The 27,615-nt window shown below is 33.7% G+C and overlaps 1 protein-coding gene across 2 annotated transcripts in view; it reads right to left on the bottom strand.

Annotated features, from left to right (window-relative positions):
- Positions 1-10,902: 10,902 nt before the first annotated feature.
- LOC143222559 (DDB1- and CUL4-associated factor 12 homolog) overlaps positions 10,903-27,615 on the bottom strand; it is a 37,685-nt gene continuing 20,972 nt past the window's right edge. The window contains exons 6-9 of one of the 2 annotated variants that reach the window (XM_076449205.1): positions 19,079-19,242; positions 17,542-17,604; positions 14,705-15,013; positions 10,903-13,435 (exon numbers count right to left, since the gene is read on the bottom strand). In XM_076449205.1, coding sequence (XP_076305320.1) covers positions 13,277-13,435; positions 14,705-15,013; positions 17,542-17,604; positions 19,079-19,242 — 695 coding nt within the window. In that variant the 3' untranslated portion in view covers positions 10,903-13,276. Of the gene's footprint in view, positions 13,467-14,704; positions 15,014-17,541; positions 17,605-19,078; positions 19,243-27,615 lie in introns of both variants that reach the window. The other variant, XM_076449206.1, reaches the window with a different exon arrangement.

Here is a 27,615-nt window from a genome sequence, read left to right as displayed (position 1 = left end):
TAAGAGAACCCGTTATTATTGAGGCCTTCCCTTGAGAGAACCCCTTCTTAAAATTTTTGAATCCCACCACTGGGCGTGGCCAAGTAATTAAAGTATTGTGGAGCGGTTGGAAGTACTGACACTTTAATCTGTAGGGGCGTTATAACTGTGACAGTAAATCCTGCTATTTGGTTAAGAGTAGGAGGCAGGTGGTGCTGACGAGTTGTCAATCTTCTGATCAACAGTACCAAGTTATGAATATGAAACAAAATGTTGTTCTGATTAAACATTACAAATACAAAATACTGTAAGTAAATCATATAGAAAATACAAAAGCCCAGAACACTCTGAAGATTATATTCTCACGCAATGTGGACAATGTATTAACCTATTTTTTTTAAATTACATACATAAATCATATTATCCACTAATAAGAACAAATCCATTTCTAACTGCAACAAACATGACTATTCTAAACATTAGCGACACAACGATTTCAAAATAGAGACGGATAATCAAATAGTATATATAGTGTATATAGTGAAAAACAATACAGACTAAAAAATTAATCTACGTATTACATGCTGAGCGACTCATGCATACCCGCATCAGTCAGAATATCAACATATGCATAACATATTAGAGTCAACAAAGAGCGCTGCAAGTGAACACTATCTAAGTCACCACGTGACTTTTCACTTGATAATGATTCTACCTCTGTTATGTAAAAAAACATATATTTTACTAAGAATAAAGTACTTTAAAAATCGGGTGTTTTTTCAAAGCGCAAATTAAATGAGTTATTTATACTCTGCCTGTCACAGGTATTGAAACCCGATTTCTAGCAATATTCACTTGTAGACGTAACGAAAGGTCACGGGGGACTAAAGAATCAGAAAAATCAGCGACTGTATTCTAATTTTAAAATGTTCATTGTAATAAACAGAGACACGGATAAAATTATTTGTATAATCGCCTTTCCTACATACTTATATATTTTTAGAAACATGTATATTTATTATTTCTAATTATTTTAAAGTTTCTATCAGCTATTCGTATATTGACACTACTCCTTGTCATTATATTATCAAAAAATTAAATTCTGAATGTTTGCAACTATATTGATGTGTTATACCAGTCTTGTTTTCGGTTTGTTTGTAAGTTGTTGGTTTTTTCGCACATATGAAGGAAAAGCGTACTCTTTAAATAACGTTTAATGCTACAACCTTATGTTTTAATAACAGTCTAAACATTATGCGATTCTTCAACACATTCGTACGTAGAATGATGTCAGACGTAATTTCAAACTTTTCGTAAGTAGCACTTCCATAATGAAATGGAAAAAATAACACAATCAGGAATAGGTTTTGTTCTATCTGAAGTAAGATGTCGGAATTCTCTTAAGCATGTCACAAATATTTCAGCTTGCACAAAAAAAAACAACGACATCCACACCATTTCACATAATGAAGCTCGTTTGTTTGCAGAATAAATAACAAATCAGATGACGTTCTTTCTGTTTAAGCTACAATTGTTTTTGAGAACTATTTTGAAGTGAAAAATATAGTGTAGTATTTACAATAGCAATACAATAATTTTACAGATAGAAAGCATAGATAGTGTAACAAAGAGAGTATGGGTAAGATCCATAGGTTTATAATGTAATAAAATAAAAATTAGGACGAAGCCGATTGAGAACGTTGAAATCTCTGTTAAGTCTGACATAGAAACGTCAAACGGTTTAACTGATTTGAAATTCATTAATATATAATTTCTGAATGGTTGACTAAAAACTCGGGACCCCGAGGTTTAACTGTAATTTTAATTATTTATAACACAAAAGTTCGGAGATCGGTTCGTGCTGCGGAATAATGCATTCAACTCATTGCACATCTTTACGTTTAAGCAAAAACTAACAATTGACGCATAACAAATGACTATTGTTAAACAAACAATAAATGCACGGATTAATTATATTCTGCCACTATAGGGAGAAGAAACTAAACCTTTACTTAATTATGTCTTTGACATTCGACTCGTAATCTGAGGGTCGCGGGTTCGAATCCCCATCACACCAAACATGCTCGTCCTTTCAGCCATGGAGGCGTTATAGTGTGACGGTCAATCCCACTATTCGTTGGTAAAAAGAGTAGCCCAAGAGTTGGCGGTGGGTGGTGATGACTAGCTGCCTTCCCTCTAGTCTTACACTGCTAAATTTGGGACAGCTAACGCAGGTAACCCTTGTCTAACTTTGCTCGAAATTCCAAACAAACCAAACCAAATCTGTCTTTGAATTTTTATTAGTTTAATGTCTTACTATTATTTTAACATGTAAATGCATATCATTTACCTCGAGTTTGTCTGTCAGTGGTTTCTTAAATTTGAATAATTTTGTTATTACGAAGGTCAGTATGTCGCCGATTTAAAAGATTATGGTTAGTTTTGACTAGCTCACAAAATCTAGAAATGTGTTACTACGTTCAACGTGTTAACATTTAAGACGTCTTCACTAACTCACAATATGTAGAAAGATTTTATAGTTTGCAATGGCTCGCAGTTATATCACCTTTCCCGGCTCACAGTATCTAGATATATTTTATATGCTACAATACGAATCATTTAGATCATTTTAGAAACTAACAAAATCTAAATTTTAAAGTTCAGAAAACATCTCTTCAGCTCGTTTTAACTCACCAAATATAGTTATATATTACATCATAGAATTCGTCATATTTAAATCATCTTTACTATTTTATTTCAATACACAAAGGCTGAAAATTATATTTCCTTTCAGAGCTGACAGTAACGAGGTCATTAGCTATTCTATTGAGCAACAGATTTCAGCTCTTGGCTTATGTAGATGAGGAGTTATTGGAGGGAAGGAAGGAAAAGGGAATAGAGAATAATATAGATTATGAACTTAAATAGGTTGTAATTACAGGTGACTCCTTGACACGACATGTGTATAGAATAGTATGTTGGGTAAATACGAAGAAAAGAGATTATGCTACTCTTGGGTACAGGTGGATAACATAACTGACAAAGCAAAAGATATAATGAAGGAGATTAGCAACGATGTAGTTTTTGTTGTGCATGTAGGGGTAACGATATAGGGAAGAGTTAGTCAGATGAGCCAATTAATAAGTACGAGGGGTTGATAAAATAATTTAAAGACAAAGGCCATAAATTAATTGTATCAGGGATACTGCGAAGAATTATTTGTGGAGATGAAATTCTATTTGGTCACAATGGCTTAATGCTGGGCTCAAATTAACATGTAACGATGAGCAGGTTAGCTGGTTGGGCTTGTGGGATCAGTTAAGACGGAGGAGAGAACATTTTGGAATGGATGGTTTACACTTAAGTAGTAAAGGGTCTGACATGTTTGCAACAGCTATTAATGCAGCTTTAAGTGAAGTTTTAAACTAGAACTAAATAGTAGTTAGAGCAAAAATAAACTAAATGAAACAAAATTGAAATGTAGAGGAACGTTTATAATAGGAAATCAGTATAAATGTTGTTATAAGAATAGATTTAATTGTTACTATTGCAACGCTAGAAATTTAAGAAATAAAATAGCTGACTTTAGGGTACTCGTAGAGATTATTTTGATATAATGGGAATAACTGAAACATTGTTAAATGTAGATGATTTTGAAGTCAGAAATTTCTTTGAAACACATGGTTATGGATTATTTAATAATGATAGATTTGTAAAGAGAGGGGAAGGAGTTGCTGTATGCGTAAAGTGTGAGGTACATCCTGTTGAAGTTGATAATATTAAAGATAATAGCAAGGAGGCTGAATCCATTCAAATTTCTGTTCGTGGATATCAAGGGGAAAAGCTTTTAGTAGAGATTTGTTACAGACTATCAGATAAGACTGATTAACATTATGTTGTGTTCAGTGCCCCTCGTCAGTGGAACTTTCGGTCCTTTAAAACTCGTACTTCTTCGGGGTGGTGTGCCAACAATGTACTCACGCCACCCGTCGCTGGTGGGCTCGATCTACTTTAAAGATGAAAATGGTTTCTTCACTTCATTTGTAGTCTATTTGCTCTTCTTAATATATTTTGGTCGTATCCAGGATAAGCCTGATTCAGCTGAACATTGTTTCCGAATCCCAAGTCTCAAAGCTACTTATGAAACGAGGTTGCAACCTCGGCAGCTAACTTCAAACAGATATAATGCTTTTTTCCATCTTCTATTATCATAAGTACAAATCACTTCAACATATCTGGCGGGCTTCCGTTGATGGGATCCTTCCATTGCACAGTCAACTCACTAAAGATTTCTTGTCAATCACATAAACAATATTCAGCCTGAGGTTTGTGAGTATAATTTAATTTCAGGTGGAAAATTTTCATTCCCTCGAAGATCTACCGATATCTTCCAGTCATTTTCACAGGAGAGTATGCTGTTTCTCCGTGAACTCCTGCCATTACTACATGACCCAAGAACCTCTTTGATAATGGTGATAAAATGCCTGGAGTCAGTTGCTACCTCTTATTCATTAGCTTTCTGCATTTTGTCTCCATGGCTGTATCAACAATCACTTGGGGCACGTTGTTATGATGACAGATGTACATGCCATCAGCTATGTTTGATGGGCATGAACTCGAGATATACTGCAATACTCTCTTCCTACCACAAGCATGACATAAGTCTGACTTATCATTATTCCAAACACTTAAAATTGGATGACATAGAGAGCAAATCATATGAATATCACCAGAGGAAAGAAATTCTAAATGGCTCCATCCTCCATAACACATTCCATGATAAAGTATGCTGCTGTACATATTTCCATTTTGTCCAAGCACCAGGTTTCGCCATAGTAACTGTTATGGCCAGTATCTTTTCCTTCTCAGCTTTTCGAATCTCCTGAAAAACTAATATTACTCTTGGTGATCAGCAGATAACAACATATTATGACTTGACAATCCTCGGCCCTTGTACCCTACACAAGTAGCTCTAACAATCACTTTGTGCCTGAGTCTGGACTTTGCCTCATTCACCACTTTTTCAACAGGCCACTTTCTGCAAGATCTGACATCAGGTTGAGTATCTCTGACCGCAGGGTTTTTTTGAGTCTTTTAGAGTCATAAATGATCTTGCCTTTCATACTTTGAACTCATATACAAAAGACTATTAACAACACTAAATTTGTGCAGCAGCTGTGCAATACAATGTTATTCAAACAACCAGAAATTTTTAACCATCCCTTCATATACTTGTCCACCTGGCGCTCCGTTCTTGATACATGACCAATTACAGCTTCATATACAGTTAATGGCCATGTGATTTTGGTATAAGGACGTACTCTTTCAATACTCTTGCTAGACTCTCTAGCATCAGCTTAGTTACTTCCTGCACTCACTTGGCGTCTTTCAGCTCTTTAGTCCACCATTGTCTTTTAGCTTCTTCTGAGTTACGTTGAGTTCACTACTCTTACCCAATTCAAATAGCTTCTTCGTGAATTGGTAGAAGTCATTGAAAAATTTCCCTTTAGACAATCTATCCTCTTCTTTTTACATATTTGTTGCTCAGTTAGGATAACATTTGGTGCACCTACTCAAGAAGCTTTGTAAGTCCTCACTTTTCCTCATCACCAACTATTTCCTATTGTCACCTGAGACTTCTATCTTAAGGTTATAATTCTCTTCTGCCACGTACTTAGTATAAACTAATATCTAGGTAAATTTTATAGATTATGACTTGAAATATAGCATAATGTATAGAGTGACAGAGTTTCCTCCGTTAAACTTGGTTTTTTACTTACTTAAAATGTAGGTCACTTCAAATACTCTGCTGTTAAATTGCTCTTTTCGCTCCAGTATAAAGTGATTTTCAGCATGAAGCACGAAAATAATTTTACATACTCCGTTCACAATACTAAATTATTTGAAAAGAATAATTTATTCGATTGTTTCAGTAGTTGTGGATTTGGTATATGATAAGGAAAAATAATTATGTTTATTTAATTACATTTCCAACCCTAACACCACTTTATTTGACAGATGGGCCAATGACCACTTTAAGGTCCAGGATCATAAACATCCCTAATTGAGATCTGTTGAGAAAGGAAAAGCAATCAGTCAGCAGAACATTCTGCCTTCACTTCCCTGAATATCGTTCGTACCTTCTGACAAAATAGTCCGGATCACTAACTCCCAGGTCAAGTCTGCCCGATATTTATTTAATGCAGCTACCATATTTCTATCTCACTGATCGTTAAAAATGTCTCAAGATATATTAATAATTTCCTTTAAAAATATCTTAAAGCTACTGTACTTGAAACTCATGCTAATATTTCCGAATACGTTTTTACTTAGTTTGTGTATCATAAAGCTTCTCAATGGCGTATCTACATATTAAAGAATCGAAATACGGATTTTAGCAGTGAAAGATTAGAGGAAGCAGCTAGTTACCACAGCTCGCCTCCAACTCTTGGGCTGCACTTTCACCAACGAATAGTGGGATTGACCGTCACATTAAAGCAGCTGACAGCTGAAAGGACTGTTTCTTGTGAAACGGGGATTCGAACCTGCAAACATCATATTGTGAGTCGAACACTAACCATTCGGCTATGATGGGTCATGTATATTCTGAAACTTTCCACTGACTCACTGGGGGGAACTTTTTAATCGTTACGACAAGTTCAGTACATTACGGTGCAGAAATATTATGCTTAAAAAACAATCACTGTCAAATTCAAAGAATTATGTTAACTAATAAGCTTTTAAACTTACAGATATCACGTTAACTGCATGCTTTTTTACTGTATTAAATACCCAACCGCGTCTTAACCCAAACGAGTATTATAAACTGTTTTTGTACTTACAGCTATACTTTCTACCATTGTAAGAGTGATATGCATGAACTGAATTTTCTTTGAAAGTGAAGAAAATAATTTTTGTTTACACAGCCCTCCCAAAAGTAGACAGACATGTAAATCCAGAAGGACATCTTCCAATCACTGTTATAATACGCTGTAGCACTTGACTGTCTTTTACATGAATAACTGTTGCTATTGTTCTAAATTACATACAATTTTTTTATTTAATAGCTTACTAAATTGTACACTGACACAATACTTAGAAAGTGTATGGACCTTATGATATAGAAATTGTGGTTTAAATGTTGATATTGGAATACAATTATAAATACGAGAATCAATTAAGTTAATGATTAAATGAGTGATTCATATCAGTATTAGTAGTGAGAATTATCTTTTCTACACAGTTAGTCAAAAGCTTAGCAATAACAACCTGTATGTAATCTATACGTTAGGCGTAGATACCATTAGGCTTGGAATATTTGTTCAAACGTTGTTTACGAATTGAAGTCTAAAATTTGTGCCACGATAAACGTAGACTGTAGCGAACATTAATGAAGAAATAAATTGATACGTTATATTACAATTATGTTGAGTGCATTTGACATTATTTTCAAACTCGTAATCCGAGGGTCGCGGGTTCGAATCCCCGTCACACCAAACATATTCGCCCTTTCAGCCATGAGGGCGTTACAATGGTACGGTCAACCTCACTCTTCATTGATAAAATAATAGCCTAAGAGTAGGCAGTGAGTGGTGATGACTACTGCCTTCCTTCTGGTGTTACACTGATAAATTAGGGATGGCTAGCACAGATAGCCCTGGTGTAGCTTTGCGTGAAATTCAAAAACAAACATTATTTTTACCAAATAATCCAACAAAACTCACTCGAAGAAGGAACATGTTACAAAACTGGTTTAAAAGCAGGAATATTTCAGTGAAAATAAGAATATAGAAATTTGATTAAACTTTAACTTCAAGATGATCACAACAAAAACAGAAAATGAGACCGAATCATTATTAAAAACAAGACACAACTGAATTAAAAGAAGGTCAAAAAGTGCGTAAGAGAAAAGTAAAAGAATAATAATAAGATAGACTCGTAATATTTATAGAAGTATTAAAACCAAAAATGAATCTGACTAAAAACCGGATCAATGAAGTTACTGCAGGTGTATGTAAAAAGAGATTACAACAGCATGATAACACACGTGAAGAAAATAAAAAAAATAAATGAAAGAATAAAATATTTGGAAAAATAATTGGTAAACGCAAAGATCTATTCTGGCATACTTTTTTCTGCCTCAGCTCAATAATTCCAACCTGAAAAATCTTTGGTTATTACATTCATGTTTCTAGAAAATCACTTGTAAAGAATAATCTAGCACCAAGATACAAAATCTATAGCTTATATCTAATATCTATTTTGAGTACTTTCAAAAGCCAGACCTTTCTTCTTCAAGGGCAAACTATTACATATAAAACGAGAGAATCTCTTTGGCCTAAAAGTGTTGCTGTGTCAACTGTGACTACAGGACCTTCCTGGATTATTCAAGCCATGACACGACCAAATGAAGTTCCAGAATTATCTGGCTACTTCCTTGACATTACCAAATCAAGAAATCGATGGACTACAAGAGAAAGTTATCATGAAGTGAATATCAAACTCAGTCCAAAATAGTTCTCAAAGTAAACAGATGGATTAATGAATAAGCTTTTTTTCTTGGTGCCCATTTAAAAGGGACAACTTTAATAAAGAAACCTTTCAGATGGAAGTTGTCATTACTGCCAAATATTATTGGGCTGTCTGTGCTCTGCCCACCACAGATATCAAAACCTGATTTCTAGCAGTGTGTGTCCTTAGACATACTGCTGTGCTACTGGTGGGCGAAACATTAGTAATTGCCTTATTCAACAAACTGGTAATGACAACATAAAGACATATCCAAAGCAAAATTCCAGAAAAGGGTAAGAAAAGACCTTAACAGAACTTAGAAAAGATTTGTAAATTCTTTTATAATTAAATTACCTGACCTGGATGTTACAGGTCAAGTGATGAATTGATTGGCACCCTAAAGAGTTTAACAGTTTCCACAACTAAAAAAGGTACAAGAATCAGACTGAAAAAAGTAAATGTATCTCTTTAATTTAAAAAAAAAAGATCTAAATATACAAGTGATTGATTTATCAGATCAATTAGTATTAAAACACTAATTTTCCCTGACAATAAGCTAGAAGAGATGAAAAGATGAATTAGGCAAGTTACACAGAATGTAGGAAATAAACCACGGGACAATGTATGTTTCAAGTGTAATATGAAAGCAAAATATTGCCCAGAACAGAGGACAAAAGCTGCATGGGATAAAAAACTTTTCTAAATGATTTCTTCTTTGTGGTATCACTTGGGAATCTGGCCATTAAAACCTAGACTGATAGGAATCAATAGTTAATAAGCAAAGAAGACAAATTTCTAAGAATGAGTTTTCAAGCCCATTCAGATCAAAGGAACAACAAATAGCTAAACAGACATTGTAAAAACAGAAATTACCTTATATCACTTGAGTATACTTTATTTGCAACAACTGAGATAACAATTTAATTAAACCAGTTTACAGGTTTATTAAGAGGGAAGGTCTTGTACAATGTTGATCAATATTTATTTTGTAACTACAATAGTTAGATCACATATCATAATAAAAGACAAGAAATCGTATTCAATAGTGAAAGATGAAGATGGATTGATGGAAACTGCAACAGTGCATAAAGTTCTAGCAAAAAGAAAAAATGTTTATAGGTAATTAATATAAAGTACATGTTGCAATCTGACTTCATGCAAAAACATTGATGCAAAATTAGCCTAGTTTCAAATAGCTTCAGTACATGATAATTATTGCATCTGAGGTTGTACTTCCAGTAATGAAAAGGAGAAAAGTTCTTGTAATACAAGAAGTGAAATACTATATCAGAACATATAAGTTGAGGTTGTACTTCCAGTAATGAAAAGGAGAAAAGTTCTTGTAATACAAGAAGTGAAATACTATATCAGAACATATAAGAAATAAATTTATGTCAAGTGACTGGCACATATTATAGCCAAACATTACAGTGTCCTGATGTATTGATAGTTAAAAACAAACAAACTATATTGGATATAAAGAATATGTATATACTGTCATTAATTCCATAAACACTACAAAGTGTAAAAATTCAAGTCAAGTCAGGATGAAACATTATCAGATAAGGAGCTGTAAAGGTAGTACTACAACGTTATATATTTCAAGATGGGACATCCAGCAGTGATGATGAACTAAAATGTATCTCAGAACAGCTGGCATGAGTATTAACACTTTTACTGATAAAGAGAGAGTATCAGTTAAAGTGTTAATACCCATATCAGCCGTTCTGAGATACATTTTTATAACAATGGTATTTAATACATTGTGGTTCTAACTATTTTACCAAATAAGCCAAAAGAACCACCAAACGATTCAGGCAGGTAACTCCAAAAGACTTATTTTAATACTCTAAAACAACATACTTGTTGTACAAGTTGTTGAGAAGGAAGTATTTTTCACTTGGTATAAAATATTGCCCACCTGCCTGCTTTTAGCCCCATATTCAATATACAGTGATTCAATTTTTATACAACTTTATGAATTGTCAAGTTTTAAGAGCTGGTGGAATTTAGAGAAAGTAAATTGGTATAAACTATTCTTGGAGGTTTTGTACCATTTTTGTGTGTTTTAAACTCTCTGAAATATCCATATTTGGGAAAAACAAGCAATATGAGCTTCCTAGATATTTCCTTTTCACATATGATTGCACTGGATACAATAGCTAATGAATTTACTGCAATTATGAATTTTGTATTTTCATCAAGTGAACAATTTCGTATGCAACAATGCATGTATGATCAAGCATATCAAATATTCTATCCATCATATTTATCCTAAAAGTCATGTTTGTGTTTCCATAGTTATACCATCTAGGTTACACTGTAATGCATGGCCAGTGGACCATATCACATTTAGAGATGGTACAGATACTTTTGGCAAGGTAATGCATATAATAAGAGAAACTCAACTCCTTTTGATGTATTAAATTTTATTTGTATTCCTATAAATCAAAAAAACAAACTTACTTAATCATACTGGCAATATGATGAATACTAATCTTGGAGGAAATAAAACTTGTAGTATTTTTGATATATAAAAACTGATATACACTTTTGATGAAAAAACTATTGTATGTGTAAAATCTATTAACTACAAGTAAGTTTTCAGTGTAATCTAAATTTTGTTTAATTCAAGATGGAATTTTTATTCCACAGCAAACACTTTCCTTGCTATAAACATAAAGAAAAGTGACAAAAACAGTTCAACTTTTTGTTGATATTGAAAAGAACATGTTTAAATAAAAAACAAAACTAAGATCTTTTTCTTTGTGTTTTAGATTAAGCTTCACAATAGTCTGCAGTACAGATAATCTTTATTAAGTAATGCCATATATATACTTATTTTTAGGTTCCTACTTCAGTTATGGATAATAAAGATCTTTTAAATTAAAAGCATAAAAGTAACTAATAACAATATGATTAAAATTTTAAGAAAATTATCTAAAAGACACAAAATACTCATCACCAAATCAAGGCTGTCTTTCCTTCTTTAGAGCCTACACAACTTGAACATGTGAGCATACATGTTTCATAATGACTTTTCTGAAATGTATGAAATAAATATGAACAGTATAACAGGAAGAAGATCACAGTCTCATACTATCCACATCTAGAACTTTTAAGATTTAAGTTTGAAAAAAAATTATGCATGCATCACTGACAAAAGTTTTGCTGAAAATTGAAGCACACAATTTTTCAACAACTCTTTTTTTCATGAAATACATCATAAAATATGTTTTATGTTACCATATGCTTTCACTAATGTTTATGTATGCTTGTAACTAACTTAAAACTGTTTTCAATGTATACAATTCTGAAGAAAAAATCAAAAGTTAATACATATTGTTAAAAAACATTTCACTAAAATTCATAAATATAATAACTATTTTCATACATGAAATTAAGTTACCATTATCACTTCTTGGAACAGATGCGACAAAATGATGGTAATGTTAGCAATGAATTCAAACTCAAATTGATTAATTCATCAAGACAGTAACAAATGTAAAAAAAAACTTTGTTCAGAATCAAAGTACACAAAGTATCAGTTTTTCAATGACAAAAACTATTTTAATAATTACAAAACCATTCTTTTTTGACAGCCAAATTATTTTGATGGATTTTTTTTAAATAATACACTGAAAAATGAATTATGTATGCATTCTTTTAAAAACAGTTAAGACATTAAAACATTGCTATGTATTTCAAAGACAAAAATGATGAATTTCTAAAGGAATCAAAGGCTTATAATGCATTAAGAAAAATACAATAAAGTCACAATATTAGTTTTTCATTACTCCATACACACAATAGTTTGTTAAATGTGTACAACACCAAAAATGATCTTCTATTAAAACATGTCACCTCTATTGAAAACTGATTTAAAATTTTGTTTATACTTATTAAAGTGCCTGTAGTAGCTGATATTTAAAAAATTTTACTAGTGCTCTTGCCATTCCATGGAAATTGTTATAAATTGTATGACTATCCGTTTTATATTTGTCCAGAAATTTTTGAATAACAAAGTTATATATAATAACAATTTTTGTTCCAATAGAACAAAATTATTATTCTGAAAACATGATTCAAATTGAACAAACTTTATTTTCACTTCTATATGTTTTTAACATTGAAAAATTAAACTACTACTAATAATTTAATGAGATAATCACTCAATACATAGAAAAGTTACATTATCACCCTTCAAATGCAAGTTCCTGTGACACATCACTAATAATTGAATGCTCTGCACATTTGTAACTAAAACATCATACAACAATTTATTTTTCTGCACAACCACAACTATTTACACTGAAATTCGTTGAAAATCATGCATAATAATATATGCATACAAGACAAAGAAAATTTTACCACTTTGATTTATTCTAATCTTACAGTGTAATATCACTGGACCCAAAAATGCCTATCAAAATAAAAATTCACTACATTAACCTGAGATTTCACCTATAAACATGAGACAATAGAATTGTTTGCACAAGTATTAAAAAGACAGATTTAACTTATGAAGTATACATGTACTTTGTCAGACAACAAAGAGTAACAACTGAATTACTGGTTACAAAACACTTAAAAAAAAAAAGAAGAAAGGGCATAATGAACAAAACATTTTAAATGTGACCAACACAGAATGAAGTTACCAAGTGAACAATCGACACATTTTATACGTTGAACAAAAGTAAGAGAATTTTGTACAGTATTTAAACCATGAAATAGAATAACAAATTAAACTAGTTTAGCACTGCTTGTTGTCATTTAACAGCATCTGTCACTGCCAAATTCCTGCATAGCTTCCTTGAAGACTAGCTGGTAGAGGACCACCAGCTGCAAAAAGTCGGGTTCCAGATGTATCATAACAGTGGGTGTAGATGGCAGTATTATGCTCCCAATTCATCAGATATTCTTGGAATATCAGTTCATCTGGATACTGAAAGTACCAAAATAATACGATTTTGATACTAAAAGTACCAAAATAATATGATTTATACACCATTGAAGATTTTCTGCTGATAGTTACTGTATTTATCACAGATAATTATAAGAAATTACCATAATAAACTGTTTAATAATTGTTTATGAAAACATTGTTGGTGTTATGTAACTCTACTGCAAATATTGTCATTAGTAAAAGCAAAGAGTAAGCCATGCATAAACATTCTTAACCTATTATAGTTGAGTACAATTTATACATGTTCTACTGTAAAATAAATACACACACAACAGTCCTCTAATTACATCCTAAAGTTTCACCAATTCCATTATATGTGTAATATTTAATTTCAAAAGGCCCAAATGACCATTCATGTGTATAAAATAATCCATTATAGTTCAATTTCAAATATAAATTACATGCCATATTAAAAAAAAAATCACAAGATTTCTGTGCTCATACTTTGTTGATATTTTCTGGTTGTAATAAATGAATAAAATTTTCTAAATCACAATATTATTTCAGTCAGTAACTCTCAACTTGAAAATAAAAGTATATTTCCTGTCATCAGTATCTTAATAGCAATATATTTTCTAAAGCTGATTATAGTTCTCATCCTTTTTCTGTAAATTCCTTTTTTTATTGTTATCAACATATATAGAAATTCACTTAATACTTGGAATTATTCCATAAGAAACAAAAACATTAATTCTGTCACACTGTTATGAGCTTTATTAAGCAATATAAGTTCAACAATAAAACAAAAGATAAGGTTTTCTTGTGACCACACTCAATTACATTGTTTACCTTATTAGAATTTTAATTATATGGCAGACTAGGTTTACTATGTTTTTAATAATGAGAAAAATTGTACAACTTGAATCACAATAATGATTGAGCTAATGTGATCACTAATATGCTTTGATGAAAAAAAACAAACTGTTAAGTCAGGAAATGGCCATAATAATTTACAGTTCTTTGGAAGTGTACATGCAAGTTACTTTTGGAAAATAATACCAACACAGAAATATTGTGCTGTGAAATTAATAATCTATGTTGTTTTTTATTATAATAAATTAACAGACAATTCAAGAGGAAAGGTATCCACATCTGTACAACTCTGAAAACATGATTAACTGTGCTTTACATAACTTTTCCAATCAGAAATAAAAATATTATGTATGCTTCCTGATTGAGTCAAAATCAAAACAGAAAGTTCAAGAATGTCTCAAACAACTACAGTATATCATATATGAAAGTTCTTACCACCCAGCTTTTTGAAGCACAAAGAAATGCTTGACGATTAGAATCCACCTGCTTTAGGTAGTCCGATGCTCGAAAGTCATAAAAATGAATCTCTCCAATACCTGTCCCTATTGTGAGAAGGTCCCCACGAAAGCTCAGAGAACGGATACTGACTCGTTCTTGACTGGATGGGATGCTTTTTATAAGACGCAAAGTCCGATTGTCAAAAATTAAAGTATGAGCCCGAGAACCAACAACGTAGATACCTCTTTCTTGTTGTTGAGCTAAACAAACATTCTCTTGACAGAAACCTAGCTTTCTCGAAGTTTTCTAGCATAAACAAATAATTTAGTAATGAAACCAACAAGGTGTTCAACTTTTGTTTGTGGGTAAATAAAATTAAAAATTTATATCCATAATGTATAATAAAACCTCGTACAAAAGTCAACATGATATTAAGAGTCATAATTATAGAAGTTTATTAGTCCCGTGGGTCAAACTTATAGCAAAACAATACAATATTTCAAGAAAAATATTCAATCATCATAGAATGTGTACAAATCTCACCTATATCCACTTGTTTACCTCCTAAGCAAATACATTAAGTTGTGCAATATTTATTTATCAGATCATTAGTAACCAATAGTACAGTAGGTTAAATAACTGGCAAACAATAGAAATATGTTCTGCCTAATACATTAAAAACATGTGTGAGCACAGTTCAACCACACTGTCAAAAGAAAATCATTTAATAAATATAAAACACAGATTTGTAGTTAATCTCTATCATAACATAAGATTGTGACTGATTATAGGAAAACAGCATTCCCTTTTGATAACAAGTTTTTTAAATATTTGCAAGTTTACTAAATTTCCAGATGTTTTAAATGTAATTTTGAAAACACTTGGATATATATTGAGCTTTAATACTTAAAAAATATTATTTGTAAACTATTAAAGTCTAACTTTGTTATAACAATTGACACAGTTTTCCCACGAACATCTATACTGCAAAATATGTTTGTCATTAAAGCTAATTTCAATTTTGTTCATAACACTTTTATTGGTACAAGGATATAGAGAAAATTTAGGGGTAGTCATATGCTACTTCTTGTTGATGCATCTCTTTTCTTGATGCCATGATTGGATTAACTCTTTTGTATGCTTTGTCAATAAGTACAATGTTTAATGCTTTTTGTTTTATTTCAACATAAAGAGTTATTAAAACAATCAGTTGAGTGATAGAACCATCCTCTCTTCAGAAATGAAAGCACTAATGAAACAACTGTTCTAAATTATGAAATTCTGAAAGATTAGGAGACAGAATAAGAAAATATCAAAGTGAATATTTTGCAGATCTTCTTGTTAGTTCTTAATAAAGATACACACAACTTATGAGTTGTTTCTCTTCTCTTCTGTCAGGGAAAAAAAAATTTACGAGGTCTGTTCAAAAAAAATACGCGGACTGACGTCATAAAACAAAATGTACTTTATTTAGAAGTTACAGGTCTGGGACCCCTTCAAAGTACTCTCCTCCCCAATGCACACACTTATCTCAACGGTGTTTCCACTTGTTGAAACAGTCCTGGTACGCTTCTTTTGTAATGTCCTCCAGCTCCTTCGTCGCATTTGCCTTAATCTCGGGAATCGTCTCAAATCTTCTTCCTTTCAAGGGTCTTTTGAGTTTGGGGAACAAGAAAAAATCACAAGGAGCAAGGTCAGGTGAGTAGGGAGGGTGGGGAAGAACAGTGATCGAGTGTTTGGCCAAAAACTCACGAATTCTGAGGGCTGAATTTCGCAGCAACGCGGTGCATCTTCAATTTTTCGGTCAAAATCTCGTAACAAGATCCAACTGATATCCCACACTCTTCAGCAAGCTCCCTGACATTCAGACGTCGATTTGCCTGCACCAGGGTGTTGATTTTGTCGACGTGTGGGTCGTCAGTGGACGTGGAAGGACGTCCAGGACGCTCATCATCTTCAATGGACTGTCGACATTCCTTAAAATGTTCATGCCACTTGAAACATGCCGTACGCTTCATAGCAACATCACCGTAAGCCGTGTTAAGCATAGCAAAAGTTTCAGTCGCAGATTTTCCAAGTTTAACACAAAACTTCACAGCAAGTCGTTGCTCCTTCAGGTCATTCATTCTGAAATCTGCCAAACGAAAAAATCGCACTTCACTTAAAACTGCGTAGCTAATACACAAATGAAGATATCTGCAATCGGGGAAATTGCGTCGTAATCAGTTGATCTGTGCGAACCTAGCGACACCAAGCGGATTCCCCTGGAACCAACTGGAGCCACGCAATTCAAACAGTCCGCGTATTTTTTGAACAGCCCTCGTAAACCATGTTTTGGAAGAATAAATGTGGTTTGAAACTCTAATTTAATCAATAATAACTAAGTTACTACTTCAAATTTATCATTTCCAGTTTTAAAAATGTCATTAATAAGTATTATAACTAATAAAATAACAGAAATTATAATTTCATTTTGCATTCCCTATTTTGACCAAGAATGCAGTCTCACAAGTCTGGAGATTGTCTCACCTTTGATTCTTTAGCAAAGAGTATTATGTTAATTTTTTGTTTACTTCTATAAAAAATTGTATCTCATGAGTAGTACTAGTTAGAAAAGTTTTTAAAAAAGCTCTAACCAAGATCTAACCAAGTTTATATTTATTGCTGCATTCAGTGATGGAAACTATCATTTTTAGTTTTATAGTACATTTTTCACATTTCAAGAAGTTTGCTGCAGTATTGGTTATTTTCATTTCACAAGAAAAGCTGAAACTTTGAAATGAACTATCTTAAAACACAATAATTTATTTTAAAACTTATATAAATAAACTTACCTGTCTGAAAGTGCCAACATCCCACAAATGAAGGTAGCCATTTAAAGATAAGGCAACCAGTTCCTAAAAAAACATAAAACATAGTTAATTTTTATACAAGATATTTATACTTTAGTACAGTTGTTTTTATTATGATATTTTGCAGCATAATTTAACTTTCAATTATTATATTATTTGAATATTCAGCATTGTTCAAACCTATTATTTATACTTTTTTTTAAATGAATAATGCATGAGATATTTAACACATTATTTTACATATTTTAAATTATACTTAAAATAATCATTTAAATAAATACTTATATTAATTTACAATTATAAATTTCTATAGTTTTGCTCATAATAAAGAAATATTGGGAGCTAAGATTCCTAACTGAAACTAAAATAAATAAGAACTAACTATAAGTACTAAAATCATGATTACTTTACAATGTATGAACTTACATTAGTTTAAAATTCTAATTTTATAAGATATTATGTTTGGAGTTTGCAGTTTTAACATAACTTTTACTAACTACAATGTAACTCTAAATTTCAAACTAATTTCAGTAACTAAATTAAAACAATGTTTTTTGGACAAGTACTGCTTATTTTACAATCACAAACAATACTCAATGGAAGTGTAAGAATAACCTATCACTATTGTTTGAAATTCCCATAAATGGTAGGAAGTCCTTTTATGAAAACAAATACAGATGCCAACTATTTCAAATGACTGGGCATAAAGACAGAGCCCTTTCACAGCTTTAGTCCTTTTAGATTTGCCAGAAACAAGACGATCTGGTGAATGAGACCTCTTTTTTTCTATCTTGTGAACGATTGCATTGGTGTTTCTATGCCGCTTAGAAAATGAGAAATATCCATTTACGCGAGTGCTGATTGGCTGACAAGCACTGATGATGTAACAATGGATTCTCCCACGTACCCAGTATGGAGAAGCACCACACTCAAACTATTGGTAGACGTCGGAGATACAAATATTTTTTATTATTTCAAGCACAAACATTATTATCGCAAGTAGCCATTTGGACTATGTCTTTTATTTATTATCAAAATTTATTTGTATCTCACTAAAAATTTTCTTTTCACCCCTTTCAAGCCCTGGGGGAACAATTTATCACTTTATTGTATAGACCTATATAATATATAATAATTTGGGAGTTCCAACAAGTTGTAATATTTGTCTAGATGAGCCTATAGTTGTAATGTATATACCAAAATCATAACAATTACGCTCAAATTGTAATGGTTGGCATCTCTGCAAATAACACAAAGACAAGTCACATAATGAATGCCATTATAGGCATACAAAGAAGTATATTTTCTTGTCAAGTTAAACTGTTCTAATGCAATTATAAGAAAATATGTATCACTTACAGCTTTGCTTAGATTATTTATATTACTCAAACAAATCATTTAACAAAAACTAACTGTATAAAAATTAAAACTAGTTTAAATACAACAAAATATACCACTTAATGCACTTTTAGATATTAAGACTCTACAGTATTAATAAGCCCAAACAAAATAAACTCACATGGCAAATATCATTAAAAAGAAGAGCTCTAACTTTGTCTGCACTTTTACATGTCTTTATAGTCAAAGGATGTATAATGTGATACTTTGGGAGATTTTCTTCATTATTTTGATAAATTTCATTGTCCTTCACTCTCCATAATGCCAGTTTGGTATCTCTTGAACCTGAAAAAGAATTATTTTTAAAACCAACAACTTTACTGGAAAATAAGAGATCTAAACACATTTAATTATCAAAAATATATTATGAATACATATGAATGTTTACTATGATCCTGAACATATGTTTTCTCTACTTAAACATTTCACATTTCAATATAACTATCCCATAAATTACAGCACATCCTTGTAAATGATGCTGCTATTCATGAAATACAGAGTATATATATTTTAAATGTCCTGATGACATACTATCAAAATTTTCAACTTCAGATGCGTGAGACATTATTATTTTCCTTACCAAAAAATGTATTTCAAATAGATCCCCCTCCTGTATCCCAAGTTCCATCTAGCTGGACATATCTATGAGAAACTTTTTGAAGATACTGTAATGAGTGTTGTTTTTTTTTGTGTGTGTAAAAGATGCAGAAATGGCCATGTTAATTCAATAAATATACAAATGAAGTAGGTTTGCAGAAAACCCCATCCCAACAGTGGGCACTGAATACAGGTAGATGGATTTAACACTTGCTGTTCTCCCTTGCGCAATGCAAATTTTAGATACATATTCTCTGCGAGTCAGCACTGACTGCTCAGAAGGATCCAATGACACCAAACATAATGTAGTTTTCAGTTCCACATGGTTATGTATGTGCATTTTGCCTTTTCCTTCAAGTTTTTTCTGTTTTTTTGAATGTGTCCAAAAAACAAACAAACAAACACATACTGATTTTCAAGAAATGTGCAAGGGAACACTGAGGTCAAATTAGATCAGCATAGAAACTGGAAAAGAACATCAATAGGTAAAACTCACCACACTAAAGCCCCTGAATAGAGGAGAATGGTGATCACAAGGATGTGAAAACCAAAAGTGAATGAAACCACCCCATGATGTAAGTAATCGGAGATGGATGTATTAAAAGTCCGTATACCTCATTGGATAACCTACATCAAAAGCTGGCACCATACATATGTATAAGATGGAGTTTTTCAAGGTTTATGATATGCACAGGAAATTTCACAACAGCTTCACACCAGGAAATAGCTCTTAAAAGGCACAGAGAGGTAAGAAACATTTCTGAAAGGAAAATCTACTTTAATTAAACTGTTATTTAAACTGATGTATCCAAAACTCAAGTAAACTTCTGCATTAAAACTGATATTGTTTATGAAGATGCATTTACCCAAGAAATAAACCTATGAACCAAGTAAAAAATCTATGGAAACCTTACAACACTTAAGACATTATATGCTTAATTAAAAAGATAAGTAGAAAGTTGTGTGTGTGTCTTTAGAAAAACATACTGTACTTCTGGAAAGTAACAAAAATTATTGTATTTTCTTAGACATGTTTCTTTCCAGATTATGCACATCACTGTAAATCAATATTCATAAGCAACTGCCCTCATTTATATTGTACAGCTTAAATACAGATAATTTTACAACAAATCCTTTCTGAACAAGACTTAACATGTAAGTACAGTTTACTTCTTTCAGTGTTGTAAAAGCTTTCTGAAATATAAATAAAACAAGCAATGCTACTCATTAATTTAATGACAAAACAGGTTCAATTAATGAGGAACTTTTCTATTCAGTACATGGTTTTTCAGTCATTTCTCAACACATCACTGTATATTCGCAGCTGACAGTTAAAATTTTTGTATGATTTACCAAGAAGAGTATAATTGAAAATCTACTACAGCTACTAGAAAGTAAGAGGTTATAAGTAATAAATTCGATATTTTGTGGAGAAGATAATAAAAATTAACTTAGTATACGTAACACATTTTGCACTTGTGTACATTAAAAGACCTACTAATTTTGATATCATCTGAAGCCTGGACTTCCTTTTTCCATACAAGCATTATTAAAGTGAATTTAAATAATTTTAGTATTGTGAGTGAATACTAAAGTTTTCTATGTAAACATCTTAATATTTATTAGTCTCATTGAGTCCATTAATCTTTGACTAGATAACTAGATATCAGCAACCTTAGTTTTTAAAGGTTGGTTGGTAGTTTAGTGTTTACTGGTACAAAGCAACTGGGGTATCTGCGTCAAACAGCAGGTAAAAAGTAAAATCAGTAAAATATGTAAAAAGAAATCATGCTAAAACAAAAAGTCCAATTTTCATATTAAATTCTTAAATAGAGTTAAATAGACCAATGGCCCTTAAAAATTTAAAAACACAACTGAGGTGCACATTATCACTCACCAATGACACTGACCAATTTCAAGGGTGAACTCACCGTACAAATATGTTTAAAATGGTGCCATCGTTAGAATCGAGAGTGATGGCACGACAGTAAGATGTGTGCTATTGTGACTTGAGTGCCACCCAGACCACACATTGTTGCACCAGTATCAGATAAAAGAAAGTGGTGAGTTAAAAAACTGTGAACAATGCATAGCCTAGCCAGAACAACTTCCTCCTTCTGATCCTTAGGGAAACAAGAAGCTAAAGAGCAACAGAAGGTTTGATTTACAAAACCTTATAATGTTGCTCACTCCAAGTTGACCGGACTGTCAACAGGCATGGAGTCGAGCCGTGAATACAGGACCATGGTGTATGTATGAGACAGGCACAGCAGCAACAGTACCAGAGCAGATTGACTTAGCTGCGATGTCAGCGAGTTTGTTCCCGCAAATACCAATATAGCCTGGCATCCAGAAAATCTGGACAGAAGCAGATGATAGAGAGAAATGGGCCAGTTGGTTTTGAATATCGGCGAGAACAGGGTGAGAACCGATGTGAAGTGATTCCATGACTAACAGAGAGCTAAGTGAATTGATATAAATAGCACAGTTTGTGTAATGCATAGCTTCTGTGTGATCCAGTGCAAGAGAAATGGCATACAATTTTGCAGTGAACACAGAAACTGTAGAGAGAATTCTGTGTGCAACAACTGAATTATAACAGAGCCCACAGAGTTACCTGATTTTAAACCATCTGTATAAATTAGAATGGAAAGATGGTTCAAAAGATGTTCAGCAAATAGAAGGCGATACTTCCAATCAGGAGTATCTGCCTTCTTCAGATGACTCGCAGAGAGGTCACATTTGGGGATAGTAATTAGCCATGGTGGGATGGGCTGATTTGTGGATACTACGTCATCCAAAGACAGACCCAATTCATCTAACTGCACCTGGATATGGAGGCTAAATGGATCAATGGCAGACCATCTATTATGAAAAAGTGTGGTTCACTGAGGTTGGAAAATACAACCCCAGGTGGGACATTGTGGTAAAAATCAAAGTTTTGAAGCATACATTAAAGACAGTTGTAAACGACAAAGGTATAAAGGCGGATCATGGGATTCCATGTACAAACTCTAGACTGGAGAAGTGTGGAAGGCCCTCGTGCAGAGCCAAAACCCCTGATGGTGAACAGGGTCCAACATTTCCAAGGCCAAGGTCCTGGTAAAGCCACAAATTAGAGACCCATAGCCCAGTTTTGATCAAATAAAGGCACAATAGATTTTTAGCATGGAACATCGATCTGTCTCCTGAGAGGTGGAAGAGAGGATATGGAGAATATTCAGTGCCCTTGTAAATTTGACATGTAGCTGCTTGATGTGGGGAATAAAGGTCAGCTTATGGTCAAAGATAAGCCCCAAGAACTTCGCCTCAGGGACCACGGGAAGCAAAACTTCATCAATATGGAATTCAAGATCAGGGTGAATACCCAGTTGATGGCAAAAGTGCATGTAAACAATTTTGGAGAGAGAAGGGTTAAAACTGTTTGCTGTGGTCCACTTCAGTAAATGATTGAGGGCAATCTGTAGCTGCTGCTCAATATATCTCATGTTTGATGACTGACTTGAGGCATGGAAGTTGTCAACAAAGAGACCGTAAATGTAGGGGGTAGTTGTTCACTGATGGCATTAATCTTTACAATGAAAAGTGTGACAATGAAGACAGCCCTGTAGGACTCCAACTTCCTGTAGGAAATTGGAAAGTGTTGAATCCCCACAGACCTGGAATTGCTGGTTCATTAAAAAATGTTTAATAAAAATTAGTAAATTGACATCTGACCTGCATTACCTTCATGTTGTATCATTAGCTTTCACAAGGTCAATAAATACAGAAACAAAATGTTGCTTGAGAAGGCTTCCCTGATTAATGTTTCAAGTCGAATAAGGTGGTCCATGATGGAGTGCTGTCTTTGGAACCCACACAGAGGGTAAAAGTAGGCTGTTTGATTCAAGAATCAAACAAGATGAGCATTAACCATCCTCTCTAAAATATTGTAGAAACAGCTCATCAAAGCAATTGAATGATAGGTCAGAGGAATCTTGGGATCCTTCTCATGTTTAAGAAAAGGGAGTAAAATAGCATGGCACCAAGCATAAGGAAAAAAAATTATCCTGCCATATCCACTTAAAAACAACCAGAAGAATAGCAAGAGAAGCAGGAGAGAAAAGGCACAACATCTCATAATAAATACCATCATGTCCAACTGATGTACTGCTAGATCGATGAGAAGTCAGTTTAAGTACCACCAGTGAAATGAGGTGATTATAGTTATAGAGACAATCAGCCCAAAAGGAAAGAGGCGATTGTTCTGCCCATGTTTTGATGACTAAGAAAATGGCGTATGAAGCAGAAGTCCTAAATCATGAGAAAATTTTTTGCTGAGAGTACTGGCAATGCTCTGGGTATCAGCAACTTCTTAGCATTCAGAGAGCAAGATCGAAAGGGAAGCAGAAGTATACTGTTGACTGACCTTTCGAATCTTGTTCCATGTGAATTTGGAACTGGTGGTTGAAAACATGATAGAGGTGTATTTAATCCAAGATTCCATTTGGCTTTGACATCAGACTTGATGAGCATGTACACACACCTGCTGAAATGCAATGCAGCTTCAAAATGTGTGATCCCTACAAAAGATATCACAAGCCCATTTTTGAGCTTTTCTAGTCATGTGGCAGGTAGAATTTCACCAAGGACGAGGATACTGTGGGAAACATGTTGAGATTTCAGGAATATAGTGAGCAGCTGCTTGAACAATACAGCTAGTTACTGCTGCTACACAGTCATCTATCAATGGCAGAATTAAGATCTGAGAGAGCTGTAAAAGAAGGCTAGTTAGCCTGGTCCAACTTCCATTGGGGCACATGGGTTGGATGGCATTGACCATGACCAGTCTCTCTCAAAATGACAGGAAAATGATCCTTGCCCATGGATTACTTTCATTCATCCAAGAAAAGTGAAAGGTAGCAGACAGAAAGTTCTATAGCAGTAAACGACTCACTAGGTGCATAAAAATAAATATAAGAACCAGTATTGAAGAGAGATAGGTTGTGCTCCAATAGCATATGATCTATAGCATGACCCCTCCCATCAATACTAGCACCACCCCAGGGGGAATTATGTCCATTAAAATCCCCCAGTAGTAAAAAGGGGAATGATAACTGATAAATAAAGGCATCAAGGTCTGACTGGTTATAGATCTCTTCAGGAGCCAGGTAGAGAAAATAAATAGTGATGATACAACCCAAGTAAACACAGATGGCTACAGCCCCCAAGGGTGTATGAAGTGATCAACCAGCAATGCCACCCTACCATGCACTTGTCCATCACGACCTGTCGCTTTTGTACAAGGAAAACTGCACAAGGGTAACTGTATCAGCAGGTTTCAGAAACTTCTTGTAAGGAGATGGCAAGAATCAATCAAATCCTTAACATAATCTATATTTGATCAAAACCCTCAACAGTTCCACTGGATCAGAATGGCCATTCTTATTTATGTGGAAGACAATGTGGTGGGAAGATCTTCTGTTTCCAACCAAATTTTTTTCTTTATTGAATGATGATCTATCAACCTCCATGGGTCCTGCCCTGGGCCAAGTAGGCAGGTCTCTGTTTGTGGACAAAGATTCCAATAACTGAGGGCATGAACAAATGGCTGATTTACTTCTTGGGGCTGCAGAAGAGGATGGATCTGAGAAAATACTCGACCCTCAAGGAAGTGGAACTGGGCAGTCACTGGAAGGAGTGGTTGGGACAGAGATGGAAGTTGACATAGATGCATCAACTTTAATTATGAAGGGTGCGAGATTCTTAAGATGTTTTGTAAACAACTCTACTGGAGACATGGAAAGAACTGTCTGCATTCCCACTGTGTCATGGAATGGTGTGCAGCAGCATATGTCCGAGATGGAATTGGGGACAATAATTTCCGAGCCTCTGGGTAGGTGATATTATTAAATCTTCTACTCATTTAGGGCAAGAAATAGAGTAAGAGGAGTGTGAGCCACTACAGTTAACACAGTGTGATTCCAGGTTGCACTTGTAAATGTTGTGGTCATTACCACCACAACAAGTACATATCAAAGATCCATGACATGATGTTTTTGGGTGACCAAACTGCTAATACTGGAAACATATGCGAGAGTTAGGAATGTGAGGCCAAATACTGCAGCTCAGATAACCTGCTTTGACTGTGACAGGAGGACGTGGTGATGTAAACATTAATATCAGAACATTGGTAGGGTCCATAATTCAGTCTTTATAAGTGAAGATTTGATGCACCAGACTTACATCTTGGCTGGAGAAACCAGCAAGAATCTCTAACTCAGGAATGTTCTTTAAATTAACTATAACTCCTCTGGAAGAATTCAACGTTGCATGGGAAGTAACCTCAATGAGTATAACCCCAATGGCCTTTGATTTCAAGAGGAGTTTGGTATGTTGTGGTGAAGATGTTTCCACCAAAATGTCTCCAAAGCATAACTTCTTTACTCACTTTGGGGAGCCAGCAAGTCCCTCTAATCCATTTTGAATAAAAAATGGATAATCAAAAATCAAGGTGCGGAATCTGGCTGTATAATATTGAAAGTACAACAGTCATCCATGCATGTCTGTTTTTAAATGATCTCTTTGTTTTCAATTTTTATTTATTTTGTCAGAAAGAGAGGTATCCATAATAAATAAGCTACATTTCAGTGTCCACTGATCCCACCCACCATACGAGGGCATGCACTGCAGTGCCAAACAAGGATACTGTAGCAACATCAGGATTTTGTGAGCACTATACCCAAACACCAGCATGAGATACAATGTCTAAAACACCATTTGAGAACATCCAACACTGGCACTTTGTTGACCCTAGGGGACTGTCACTCCAAGACTGTCCATCTATAGAAATTCAACATCAAAGTGATCTGTTAGGGTTGGATCCCTCAACCATAAGGATCCTCTCCTCCCCTTCACAGGTCGCCATGCATGGTAAACATGTAGGTGAATGTTTAGACCCCAGAGGAGGTAAACTGAAAGAATAAAACCTTCTCTGGAAGGTCCCCTCACCATGTACAGGAATCTACACCAAGGTGAGTTTTTAAAGGAATTTAATAATCAAGTTTTTAACATCATGTAGTTTTTTTATCAACACACATTAACCAATTAATTCAGTAGCACTAGTTATTTTTGTTTTTGATTGTAGTGAAATTAAATTTATATCAGTAAAGTTAACCTTTTCCTAAATTGAAAATACATCTCAGATAATTCCTATTCTGACATTTATAGTTATTACTCAACTTAGCCTTTCTAAAAATTCGTCTGACATTTTCTTGCTTGCTTCACTCTTTTATACCCCACTCTATTATCCTTTGTAATATTTGTCTCCTGATACATTCCACCAATGTAAATGCACCATCTAGCCTGATACTGTATTTATATAAGCACCTCATTTAGATAATTTTATCACTTTTTTAAGAGTGGAACTATACAAGTCACTAACACTAGCTCTCAGTGGAGAGGAAGGGCAGTAGAGTATCAGCAGATGCAAGTATAATTGGAAATACATTTTCAATGTAAGAAAATGTTAACTTCTGAAACATACTTACCATTCCCTGATACTATAGCTAGAATCCCACAAGGAGAAGATGAAGGCATTAGTGAGGGCATAATTCATACAGAAAGCATCTTCATGTATCATGGGTGAATCTAGATAAGAGTGGTACATAAGTGGTGAAACTGCACTATACTACAGATATGCCTTTCACCCTGAAATTAGTTCATGTACCAAGGTTGGAATTGTACATGAGTAATCCTAACTATAGACCAGTACTAATCAGAAAGCCAAGGTTTCACTACTCGGGGTTTGAATTAAGGGATCTTGGCCTCTATATACCAAATTGGTGGCCAGTGCAATGTTATATATAGATACACCTTTTACTGGATCCCAACTTGTAGTCATAGAGTGATGTGCTTCAAAGCACTGGGATCATGACAAAAAGGTAAACAACACCTATGCAAACAAACCTTCTCCTTCACCTGAAGAAGCCTGAAAGACAGCATCCCAGGCTTAGAATGGAAGGATCAGGTATACTTTACTCAACCAAATTAATAAAACTCATCTGGTCTGAACTTATGAAC

The sequence above is a fragment of the Tachypleus tridentatus genome, chromosome 8 (assembly GCF_004210375.1).
Source record: "Tachypleus tridentatus isolate NWPU-2018 chromosome 8, ASM421037v1, whole genome shotgun sequence".
Taxonomy (NCBI): Eukaryota; Metazoa; Arthropoda; class Merostomata; order Xiphosura; family Limulidae; genus Tachypleus; species Tachypleus tridentatus.
This window is presented reverse-complemented; position numbering and strand designations above follow the sequence as displayed.